This window comes from Lycorma delicatula, chromosome 12, assembly GCF_047948215.1.
Source record: "Lycorma delicatula isolate Av1 chromosome 12, ASM4794821v1, whole genome shotgun sequence".
Lineage (NCBI taxonomy): Eukaryota > Metazoa > Arthropoda > Insecta > Hemiptera > Fulgoridae > Lycorma > Lycorma delicatula.
The window spans coordinates 17392024-17404989 of record NC_134466.1 but is presented as its reverse complement, the minus strand read 5'-3'; the positions used below and the strand labels follow the sequence as shown (position 1 = coordinate 17404989).

The 12966-nt window shown below is 28.9% G+C and overlaps 1 protein-coding gene across 2 annotated transcripts in view; it reads left to right on the top strand.

The window, feature by feature from the left end:
- LOC142332846 (uncharacterized) overlaps positions 1-7033 on the top strand; it is a 34038-nt gene extending 27005 nt beyond the window's left edge. For both annotated transcript variants that reach the window (XM_075379491.1, XM_075379492.1), the window contains exons 7-9: positions 1028-1210; positions 2987-3127; positions 6907-7033. In XM_075379491.1, coding sequence (XP_075235606.1) covers positions 1028-1210; positions 2987-3127; positions 6907-6989 — 407 coding nt within the window. In that variant the 3' untranslated portion in view covers positions 6990-7033. The remainder of the gene's footprint in view (positions 1-1027; positions 1211-2986; positions 3128-6906) is intronic.
- Positions 7034-12966: the final 5933 nt, after the last annotated feature.

The following is a 12966-nucleotide window of genomic DNA, read 5'->3' as shown; positions in this document are numbered from 1 at the left end:
TTAATGTTAGTAAAGTAAAAAAATAATGAATATGCACGAGCTTTATGTATTTTTATCTCTTGCTTACTAGTAGTCATACTTTTACATAGGGTAGGGCGCTATGGAAAAATTTTAATTGAAAAAAGGCACTGCAACTCGGAAAAGTTTAGGAACCATTGGCCTACGCTAACGTTTTTTTCATTTTAAGTTATATTTTAATTGTTTTTAAACATGTTTCTGTTTTAATTTAATCTTTAGTTGTGAAATTTTAACATTTAATTTTTTAAAACTTACATTGTGTTAGGGAGATGATAAACCGAAGCGCTTTTCACCCCTCCCCACCCTCCAAATAACTTTTCAATAGTTAAATATAGGAAAAAACTTTTTATAGAAAATTGAACGTTTTATAAAAAGTGTACAATTATATTTTTGGAATGAGACCACCACATCCCAAGCACTCAGTGAACCCTCATGAGGGGGAACTCAAAAATTTTAAATGTTAAGGATAGGCTTGTGACATTATTTTAAGGAGTATTAAAAAAAAAATTTTGACAAAAACTTTTGGCTGTAACAAAAAAGTTATTTAAGAATATCTCTTAAGCAATTATTTAAAAGTGTTTCTTAAAAAAACTGCTTAGCAGTGAAAAATTAAAAAAATATAAAAGACTATTTAGTATTTAACATTTTCCTTATTTTTTGTAACAAAGAAATTTTTTATTAAACTGTTATTCTAAAAAGGGTTCAGAAGTATAGATTCTGTAAAGATGATAATTGTATTTTATACAACCTGTTCCACAATTAATGGAACATCTTGGAAGTATCATTGAAATGAAAGGATGCAGAAAGTATTTAGTGAAAATGGATTTATTTTTAGGTATATCTAAAACATAAGCGTTTAGTTATATGATTGCAAGGTAATTTGAGAACATATTTCCGTATATTTAATTAGGAAAATAAAATTATTGCCACTAAGTTAATAAATTAAATAAAATATAACTATTTTCTACAAATTAATTTTTTTTTGTTTTTTTTTTAAATTTTGTTGTAGATTTCAGTGCGGTTAATGATAACTATGTAATTGATAATAATCAACTACAACCTGATGAAATAACTCAAATAAATAAACAAAAAAAGAAAAAGAAGAAAAAGGATAAATATAAAGATATAAATAATTGTGAAGGAGAAACTGGAGAAGGAAAGTCGGTAGATGATGAATCTGTAGACCAGATTTGTAAGTAAATGTGTACTGTACATGCTCATGTACCAAGAGGAAGTAAAAAAAAACCTTTTTACTTCCTCTTGTATATAATTTGCATCTATAAGAAAGGAATTAATGAAATAAGCATTTGTGACAATTTTTTTATTTCTGAATGCAGAAACTGGAGAAGGAAAGTCGGTAAATGATGAATCTGTAGACCAGATTTGTAAGTAAATGTGTACTGTACGTGCACATGTACCAAGAGGAAGTAAAAATGTTTTTTTTACAGATTTGTAAGTAAATGTGTACTGTACATGCACATGTACCAAGAGGAAGTAAAAAAAAAACCTTTTTACTTGCTCTTGTATATAATTTGCATCTATAAGAAAGGAATTAATGAAATAAGCATTTGTGACGATTTTTTTATTTCTGAACATACACTGCAAGAGCTACTTTTCACCATAATCTTTTTGTTTATTTAACCGCTTGACATAGCATAGAATTAATGTTTCTACACCTTCTACAAAGAAACTAACATTTGACATTTACTTCCATTACACCAGGTTGTCTCTTCCATTGGCCATTCACGTATCCACAGTCACAAAGAATCAATTTAGACTGTAGGATGTGCGTGCTGAGCATTTCATTATATACTGCTTATATTTCATTTCATTATATATATATATATATAAATAAATTTAGTACCACTTTTCAGCAGAGGGAACTATTTGGCATATTTTTTAGATGAAAGCTTCTAAATAATTAATAAGGATTTTATTCCATAAATTTTATTTCATTTTTAATGAGAAGTGATGGATCCATCACTCATCTCTAATCAAGGATGCATCAAAAGATCTTAGAATATTTTCTTGTAACGTTTAATGTAAATTAGAAGTATAAGTTTTATTAACATTAAAATAATATTCTGTTCAATCCTAGAAGTGCTTAGATAAGCACAAGTCGGTAGAGTAGTTTATTTACATCATTTTAAACTAAATTTTTTTTAATAACTATTTAGTAATGTAATACAAATATAATTTGAGCCTGTTAAAAGTGAAAAATTAAAACGCTTTTAATTAAAATTAAAAAAAGATAAGTAATTAAAATAAGGGAGAAGGTTCTGTTATGGCAGTAAGGCCAATGCTTCTTGTGCTTAAGTGATTTAAGTACTTCAGTTTTTTTCATTGATCTTACTTTGTTGTAAATGTAAATTTTTATTGCGCTTTTTTTATTATTATATACTGATATATTCTTACTATGTCTGGTTAATAACCTGAAATGCACATATAAAAGATATAATTGTGTAAAATCTGTTTATGCCCTGTACTTCATTTTCTTTAAACACAGTGTTTATCAAAGAAAAATTAAAAAATTGTTTAGTACAATTTATTTTCTTTGCCTGTTTTAACAACCCCCCTGTGCTTTTTAAAAAGTCTTTATAAAAAGATTTTAAAGTCTTTTTACAACGTGGCATTATCTTAAATTAAAAAAAACACACTCATATATATATATATATATATAGAATAAGAAAATTGTTAAAATATTATGAATTAAAATTAGAAATTTCAATTTAAAAGAATGATTATTTTTTTACATGTATCAGGAGGCAGAAAATAAATGAATTAATGGTTAGCGGAAAGGCTTTATAATAATCAGAAACCTATAATTTTAGTAATTTATAAGATAATACCGATAGGCATATTTAGCGCATTTTCTTTTATTATTTCTTTGCTATATTTTATAGTAAAGTTATTTTGCTCAATGTTTAATGAAAACTGTAACTTATATTGTTTTGTTTTAAATTTCTAGCGAATGAAAAGCAGCTAATATCTAATTATAATAGTGAAACTATCACTGATTGTAGCAGCCTCAGTTCATCTAAAAAGAAAAAGAAAAAGAAAAAGCAGCATAAAGAAGAATCTGTTAATGAAGACAAAGATAATTATGGCAGTAGGTTTAACATCAATTTATTTTAGTGCTTGCTTTTGTAACAGCAGTAAGGTTACAACTTACCCCTTCCCTTGCTATAATGTTCTTATTGACTGCTGGAGAGAAATTATAAATTTATAAACCATGAATGGAGCCATTTATAGTGCAACTGAATACAGAAAATTGTTCTGCAGGCATTTATTTTAGTTGCACTTAAACCACAGTATTTTAATTGAATGATCTGGTTCTGAATTGTTATGTGGTCTTTGCAGGATTAAAACCAAACATTCTTTTCTCTTCTTTGGTTATAGCAGTCTATGCAACATAGATTTTACAGTGAAGGTCTGTTTCATCAGCATCACACAACCAACAAATTTGAGAATTTATCTTTTTCAACTTTAGCTAGTATAAGGATAGTAGTTTTTAAGTAATCTTAATCTAATATTTTATTGTTAAGTCCAACATATTTATCTGAAGTTGTTTTTCTGATTCAGAAAATTTTTTAATTTTCACAGTCTTAATTATTGAAAGTGCCTTTATAGAAATAATTGCCTGATTAAAAGCATATATATGAACTGTGATTGCCTTTAGTAGTCAATTCATCATATTAAAATTTATTTCATTTTTTAGTATGAGATTTTATAAATTATTTTCTTTTATCAACATCAGTAAGTACTTAATTTCTTAGTGTTTTTTTTTTTTTTTTTTTTTAACAGTGCATATTGTTGAACGTTACAATATACATTTTGGCATTTGTTCATTTACTTTCAAACTTTATTTTCGTAGTTTTAAAATTTCTTGTGAAATATTTACTTTGCTTGAATTTTTGAAGACCAGTTCAAAAACATAAGAAAAGAGATCAGAAGCTGCATTCGATAAAAAAATAATATTGTGCTGAAATGTAAGATAAAGTGGAAATGAAATAGTTAAAACTATGTTGAAATGAAAGAGTTTGTTATTTGGAAGAGGGGCAAGTGTTGGCTAAAGAGCAGTAATAATTTTTTTTTTTTATTAAACATAAATAAGACACTCCTTTTGTTTATACAACCCTTGCTTTGCTTTCTTTCTTTTTTTAAACAAGAAACAAGGATGGAGATGTGTTACTGCTATTTCAGACTTCTATAACTTTGTTAAAAATTAAAAATTAGTTTTAAGTGTTTTTAAATACAGATATTTATTTCTACACATATTGTGTTTGAATTTACTGTGAAACTAGTACAAGTAGTGACAAAAATATCTTGAATTTTTTTTAAGATTAACTTTAACATAATTTCTTAAACAATATAGTTAGAGTTCTCTTATTTCAACAGAATTGTTAGAATAAGATGCATTTAGCACGAAGAAAACTTTGGTTAGCCAACCACTGATGCGGTTGGCTAAGTAATAGAAAAGTAGATGGCATGTGTAAATTGTCAAAATAAAATTGGAAAGAGATATTAACAGTGTAATATTTTCTATTTATATTTACTACTGTAAATATTGATAGTTTTAAGAAGTAAGGATTGTAAATTTGTACAAAGGTATTTTATTATTGTATTTGTATCTTTTTTAAATTTATTTTACTTTTTACCTACAGTATTTTCCCATTTTGTTACGTGTTTTGTTACGTTTACATGTTTTCTCTGATTAATGTTTTTTTTTTAATTCTTTGCAACCATTTTGTTAAGGAATTTTTTTTTTTGTATTTCATTAGAAAATTTAGATTTTTATACAAAGGGTGGCTGAAATATAATTCATAGTTGCTCATAGCTAGCAAATGAAAAGAGATAATCTAATGGAAGAAACACTGCATAAAAGTATATTCTATTTACTAAAAAAAAATTTACTACACTTATTTTTAACATACTCATCATTGCTACTACATATTTCTTCCAATGGTGAACCGGTTTTCTCTTTCTGTCAATGAAGAATGCTGGTGAACTTTTGCTTGATCAGTGACCTTACTGTATCCTTTAGTTCATCATCCATAGTAAACTGATTATCCGTAACAACCCTCTTTAATTGCAGAAAGAAATGAAAATTGCAGGATGCCAAATCTGGTGAGTGTGATCGGCGGTTATAGGAAATGTTCAAATTTCAATTTTACAAGACCCTTGGCAGTTGCACGCAGTGTGTGTGGCCAAGCATAATCATGTTGCTGAATCATCAGTTCTCATGGATTGTTGACCACAACACACACACACATCTCCTAAGGTGTTTTTAATGTCTCTATGTATTGCACAGAATTTAGTTGACACTGGTTCCAGCCAGTCACTTATATTTATCTTTGGAATACCAGAACACTATCTAGAAAATATTTTTTTGCTGAGGGTTGTTTGGAATTTTTTTGATTGTAGCAAGCTGTAGTGCCATTATTCCATACTCTGCTGTTTTTCTTCCAAGTTATAATGATGCATAATCACTGCACGGTTTTTTTCAAGATGTGTTGACATAGCAGTGTACTTAACTTCATAACCGTAGCTACTGATAGAAAGTGGGAGGGTATGGTTTAACAAGTTGTAGAATATTAGTAATAGGGGATTGAAACTAAGGATGGCAGCACCTGTCACTTTACTAAAGTAAAGTGAGCAACCTTTTCTTCTTCTGTTACGTTTCAGCATGCATAACATTTCAGCCGCGTTTCGTAATATAAAATAAATGTAATATTTTTGCTAACCAACTATATGTTAATTATGAATTGGAAAATAATAGAACCATTCATTAATTAGATATGAATAGTTAATCTATCCTAAGACAGTAATCAGCACTCATGGGAAACAAAGAAACAATATTACAATGCGTAAAAAAGACTCGCATTATTAAAATATACATTTTAATAGGTCACTTAAAAGAGGATTTTTAGAGATGTAAATGCATATGGAAATGAAATGCTAAAACAGCTATCATAGCTAAAGGTCCTGGACAAGGCAATAAAAGTACTGCGATGGGTGACGCCTATACCTACTCTGTACACTACCCACTCTTTTTCTAATCCTTGACTTCTTCTTAACCATTATCTGTGTTGAGTGAGTGTAGGTTGAATCCTTTTAGTACAGTGCTAAAGCAGTGGGACCTAAAGGTTCAGTAAGTACATTCTTAGCCATATATAGCCACTGCCTGTGGAATAATTCAAGGCTTCTTGTCTAATGAATGAGCAGTAATATCAGATAAAAATGGGCCTCTTAGAAAACTGTAAATAATATAAAAGAAATTTTAAAAGCAATAATAATAATTATTGAAATCATAAGCAGAAGAATGTAAGAATCTGAAGTTGAACTATGATTGGATATTTTGTTGTTAGATTATTATAAATGCTTCAGGAGGTAGTGTGTATCCAGTTGGCTACACTGTTCATAACATTTACTTATAATTCAATTACATGAAACTATTTTTTTTTTTTTCAAATATTCAGGGTTATTATTAAAGAACTGATGATGGAGGTAGCTCTGGAACTATTATTCATTCGAAAATATAGAATGAATCAATAAAATCACTTGTTTTACCTTTTTCTATTCAAATGAATTTGAACATTTATAAAAAAAAATCTGTATTTTTAATGAAATATTTTTAACAAAATTTATATTCCCATATTCAGTAAATATGAATAGTGTTAAAACGTTGTTGAATTTTTGTAAGCTTAAAATAATGTCTAATAAAAATTAACCATATTTACATAAATTCCTATACATCTGTATCAGCAGATCATTTGGGTCCTCTTTGATCCATTATAAAGTTATGTTCAAAAGTCAAGGATTACTTTTATGTTCATATATTTTGTAAATAGTATTTGTAATGTTAATAGGTTGATTTATTGATTGCAGTTCATTACAGTTTGATTCAAGATTTTGAAGATGGAGGAGAAATTTTACATAAAAAGAAAAAAAAGAAAAAACATAAAGACTAATTTGTTATTGTTATAATAAATGTATCATATTTAAATATATACAATGTTTACTTATTTAACCCTTCCATGCACTGATTTATGTACGTCTATAAAGGTGGGCAATTTTTGCCATGGTACTAGTCTTATTAACCATGTGGACTTTAACACTGACAGATTGGATGATCTACTTGCTTTTAGAATTTTTTATTCATTATAAATCTAAATAAATAGCACATGAAAGAATTTCATGTGCTATTTATTTAGATTTATAATGAATAAAATACAGAGTATTTAATGAGGAGCATTCAAAAGTTCTTGGCCTGACAAGGAAAACAAGATTTTTCAGAAATATTTCAACGTACTCATCTTGCAAGTGTAATGCAATTTGTCTGTACAGAGTAAGCGATTGTTAAAGCTTTGACCTCATCATTTGAACTGAATTTTCATTCAGTGAGCGATTACTTCAAGATATGGTACATGTAGAAGCGTAGGTTATGGATTTTGGCAACAACCCAAGACATGGGTGCAGAAGCATTATTGTGGTGAAAGAGCACTTTCTTTTTGGCCAGACATGGAGTCGAGTAGTGAAGCATAATACTACCCAGTAATGGTCCTGATTTTTACCAAGCAGTTATGAGAACTGCACAACACAAGAATCTCAAAAAACATATCCAACAGTTTTCTGTAGATGAAAAAACAGTTTTTTTCTCTTTGACACACTTTTACCTGCTCCCACTACTGACATGTAATAGTGAATCCGTATTTCATCACCTGTAATAAAACATCAAAGAAACTGTGGAATTGCTTTTAAATACCCTCAAAAGGTGAAATGTTTTTTTTTCAGTCAAATGTTTTTTTGGTCGACTGTTAACTCTACAAGTGCCAATCTACTGGTCTCTGGTGCCAAAGTCTGTTGAACAGACTCAAAAAATTGTTACTAGTCTGTGCTTCTCTGTGTTTGTTTTTTTTTTTTATAATTATTTGAATAGAAAAAAATTATACGTATTCCATTGATATAAAAATATCTGCAATTGACCAAGCGGTAGGTGATATATAGTATTGTGAATATAGCCTCGATTTGATTGGTTTGTTTACAGTCGTGTGTAATGCGTGCTAGTTTTTCAGTTGTTTTGCGTTTATTATTAATACAGTAATTTAAAGTTAAACAGTCTTTTATTTAGTTTAATGTGTTTTTCAAATAGGCTAATGTAATTTTGTTGTTTTTAGTAGTTTGTTTAGGCGTTTTGTTTTGAAAATTGCTTACATTTTTCTTTTGTTTTAATGCTTACATTTTAAAGATGAGTAACTGCGTATAGTTGTATGAATGAAGGCTTATTTATTCTCCTTCTGCACTATATGTTGTGTTTCATTAAGACCTGACTGGCTGCATGAATTAACTCATCTTAATTTATTTTACATTGGCTGCGCAATAAAGTCTTTAAGTCATGATTTGGCTCTTATAGATTGTGAAGAAAGTGATTTTGATATTTCTGATGAAAAGTTAACTGGTAAAGATAATAAGGTAGGAGAAAATATTGATACTGGTATTCAAAACATAACGTCAAATATCACTGTTTCATCTAATGTCATTGTTGGAGTACCTACTGACAATCGGCTCTCTTCTACTTCTTTTGTTGACTTAGATGACAATGATTTACTATCTTTCAAACATATTGACTTAGATGACAATGATTTACTATCTTTCAAACATATTACCAAAAGAACCTAGGTCTTTCTCAACTGGTAATAACAATGAAATATGGATCAAAGTTATTCCACCTGAAACAAACAAACCACAGTGAAATTCCCTTTTCTATTCATCATCCAGGACAGACCTAATATTTGACTTATTCAAAAACTTCTCCATTTTCTTATTTTTCTATGATGTTTGATAATAACTTTTGGTCAACAGAATCTAACTTGTGTGTTGAACAAGAGGCAGGTAGCATGAAAGAATGGTTAGAAACATCCTTTTAGTAGACTCACAAATGGAGACCTGTAACATCTTCGAAAAGACAAGTTATGCCTTTCTTTAGTGACGTAATGGCACAAAATGAGTTTCAGTTGATTGATCATTACATCCATATTTCAAATAATAATTTGATTCCTAGAGGTAATGAAGGGTTTGATCCCTGGTTTAAGATTTTTGCTTTCTTATTTTAATTGGAAATGGAAGGCACTCCTTACTAAATCAAATGGTAGATGAAAGCGTATCGGCATCAAAAATTTAATAAATGGCACTCACAATTTGGAATAAAGAAACTTCAATTATGTGACAGTTCCAGTAGATATGTCACGTACACTTAATTGTACAGTAGTAAAGATTTCTTTGCTACTAGAGATTCACTTGGGATGACTAATGCTGTACTGTTTTTTAACAAATGTTTTCAAAGTAGAACATTAGGGATATCACCTCATTACAGACAACTTTTACATTACAGTATCTTAGTAAAAGAGTTGTTTAAAAGTAAAGTTATGACAACAGGAATTATAAGATCTAATTCCAGAGGTCTACCCAAAAAGTTGACTGTATAAATTTCAATCTAAGGGAGAAGCCGTATTTTTTAGAAAAGGGGCCCTTATCTTGTGCTTTTAAAGAGAAAAAAAATCATTCTCGGCTTTCATTTGCTGAAGCAGCAAAGATGGAAGTACATAAAATTAAATTTGCCCAAGATATAAGAAAACCATCCATGATACTTGGATACATAAAAACATGGGTGGTGATGTAAAAGACAAAAAGGTCTATCATGTTGCTGCTAACCATGCAGCAACATGATAGTTGCTGCACTATGCATGATAGTTTCCAGTTATGGAGATAACTGGAAAAAAATATTTTAAAATTTAATTGGTGAAGCAGTACTTAATATGTACATCATCTACTGTGGTAAACTTAAAATCTATTGAGATACAAAAAATCTTTTTTTTTTCTAACCTTCCAGAGAGAGAGGAAAGAAAATGTATTGTCTGTGGTCCAGAAAATAAAAGAAATAGGCCAATATTTTGGTGCCCAAGTTGTAATGTAGGAGTCAATCACAACTGTTCCCAAAAACTAGATTATTACTGCCCATTAGGTGACAAAAAGCAGAAAAATGCCTGAAATAAATTTGTTAAATTATCCTAATGTAAATAGTGCAACTCTATTAAACAAGCCTATAAGTTAGTTTTATGTATTTTGTTGTGTCCAGTGGTGAGTAGTGCAGTGAACTGAATGTTGTAGTGCAAGATGGTTTTTTGCTTCTACCTTGTACTAATATCAATTATTGCAATGAAACCTTGATACACAACTGCAAAAAACTACAAAAAAAAAATTTATATTAGGAAAATTCTTGCTGTCTATGTATAATTCTCTGCGAGTACTCAAATTTTATTTTTTTGTATTTTTCATGAATTTTTATGTTTATTGTTACATTTAATGAACAGTCTTTTACTGATATTTAGGTATTTTGAAAGATGAAATCTTTCTGAATAACTCTATATCTTATCTTACAGTGCTCCTATAAACAGCAAAGTTGTAAAGAAATAATCAAAAGGCTGAAAAACAGATAAATTTGAGCTGACAACACAGGCTGTTCTTAATAATGGGCACTTGTAGGGTTAATAAACATGGCACCCGTTGAACATAAAGCTTTTTCATACCTGAAACATGTAAAATGTAGCAGACACAGCCTGTTGGCATGTCAGTGAGCTTGTATACCTTCAATTGGCTATCATTTATTATGGCATACATTTTTGTGATGATTTTGCCAGTTGTAGCGATTTTTAGACATCCCATGCGTTCATCTTCTTGAGTGGATGTACAACCATGATTAAATTAGGCAGCCCCCCTTTTTTACTGTTGAAAATAAAGATAAAGAATCCTCTAAAGTAGAATCTTAATGTTTTGTATGTTCTTCAGGAATAACCTTTTAAAACAAAGTATTTTGTAACTGCTCAAACTTCAATTTTATCCATTTTTCAGAAAATGTCAGAACTTTATTACCACAAACAAGAAACTAAATATACATACCTGAAACTTTGCACACACCATCTAAAGGATCATGTGTGACAAATATATAATAATTTCTGCCATCTCTGCGTTAGGCTGATAACTTTCCAAACCCCCTTTTATCACTGCAAATCTTTGCTTTCATAAATATTCACAGTTCTTAGTGCAAATTCTAAACTTCATGAATTGTAAGTTATTAGAATGAAAATCTATTCTAGTATTAAAATATATTGCAATCAAAATTACATAGATGCATGTTTGAAAACTAAGACTGTACATTTGAATTTAATCTACAGCATAAAATTGTAATAGTAAAAACTAGTAGCAGCAAATGATGCTTACATTTTAAAGATGAGTAACTGCGAATAGTTGCAAGAATGAAGATTTATTTATTCTCCATCTGCACTATATGTTGTGTTTCAATAAGACCTGACTGGCTGCATGAATTAACTAATCATATTTTTTTTTACATTGGCTGCACAATAAACTTAACAGCTGAAGTGCCTATCAGGTAAAGTCAGGCTTTCTAATTCCTTCCAAGAAAAAGAAGCATGACAGTTATTTTAATTACATGTAAAGCTAATGTTAAATACAATGTTGCTCCCTGATAAATTTGTAATATTATGTAAAATTTCACATATAATCCTAAGGATTGTTATACGTTTTGAAATACATTTTTAAAAAGGTAGAAATAAAGAATAGAGATTAGTGGCAGGGAAGACAATTGATTTAATTTCTAGTCAGATTTGTTTTTTTTCATATGCTACATAATTTACTTTCATAAAAAAGGGTAACTGTAATTAGGAGTAGGGTTATAATACTGGAAAGAAAGTGCTTTTATAATAAAAATTTTATCAGCTATTTAAAATTAAGCCTTAAAAGTATGGTACTCGCAATCAGATTTTTTACCACACTATTATTGTATAATCGGAACGCAGCGTTTTAGAAACGTTTTCATTTGTATACACTGAATAACTAAAAATGAAGTAATGCAAATTATTAGTCTTCTTAAAATTTTACTTTTAAAAAAAATTATCGTGATAATTAAAAAAATATTTTCTATTTTTTTTTTTTTTTTTTTATAAAATGTCCGCAAATACTTAAATGCTAATCTTTCTTACAGATTTATTTAATCGTTTATATAAAATATTATTTATTAATAAATTAATATTTTATAGTATAAAAGAAGACGAAATTCAATCATCTATGCCTATATTGTAAGGCGTTACTATTTACGATTATGAACTAATATGATTGTTTCATTTGTATCTTGTTGGTCTGTTGTTCCTGTAGAATCGTCCTACTATAATTTTTTTTAAATTGGAAAAAATGTCATTCAGAAAGCTTTTTATTTCTTTACCAAGAAATCGAACAATTTTTACTTCTATTGCAAAAGGAAGATCTTGTGGGAAGGAATCTGTTCATGGAAAGGACGATCATGGGCACGATGATCATGATGAAGGTGGCGTTATTGGAGGTGTAAGTTGCGAAATAAAAGGTTTTGATATGTATTGTACTAAATTTTAAATCTTATTAAAGTATGAATGTTGTAGTGTTGTTAAAGTCATTTCTATTAAATCTCAGAATGTTCCGTTATTAAATTCAGATGTTCTATTGCCTACAAATTTCTAATTTTTTTTTTCTGGACTAATTTTTTAAATTTGCTCGAGATTATTAACAAATTTACGCATCCCAGCCTCTGGGCGCAAGTGAAGCGTCTCTCGTCTTTCACCTGGAGGTCCTGTTATCAAATCCCAGTCAGGGATGTCATTTTTCATACGCTACAAATTTCCATTCGGGCTAAATGAATCATTGTAGTCGAAGCTCGCACATCTCATTAATAAGAAAAAAAAAAAAAACTGCACATGTGATAATTACAATTTACATACTGTATATTAATAAAAAGACGTTAAAAAAAATAAATTTATATAATTAATTGGTAATTGAATTGTAAAATTCTTTTATATCTTTTAAAATTGCTTCAAATGGATCAATGCCACTCAACTGTATAAT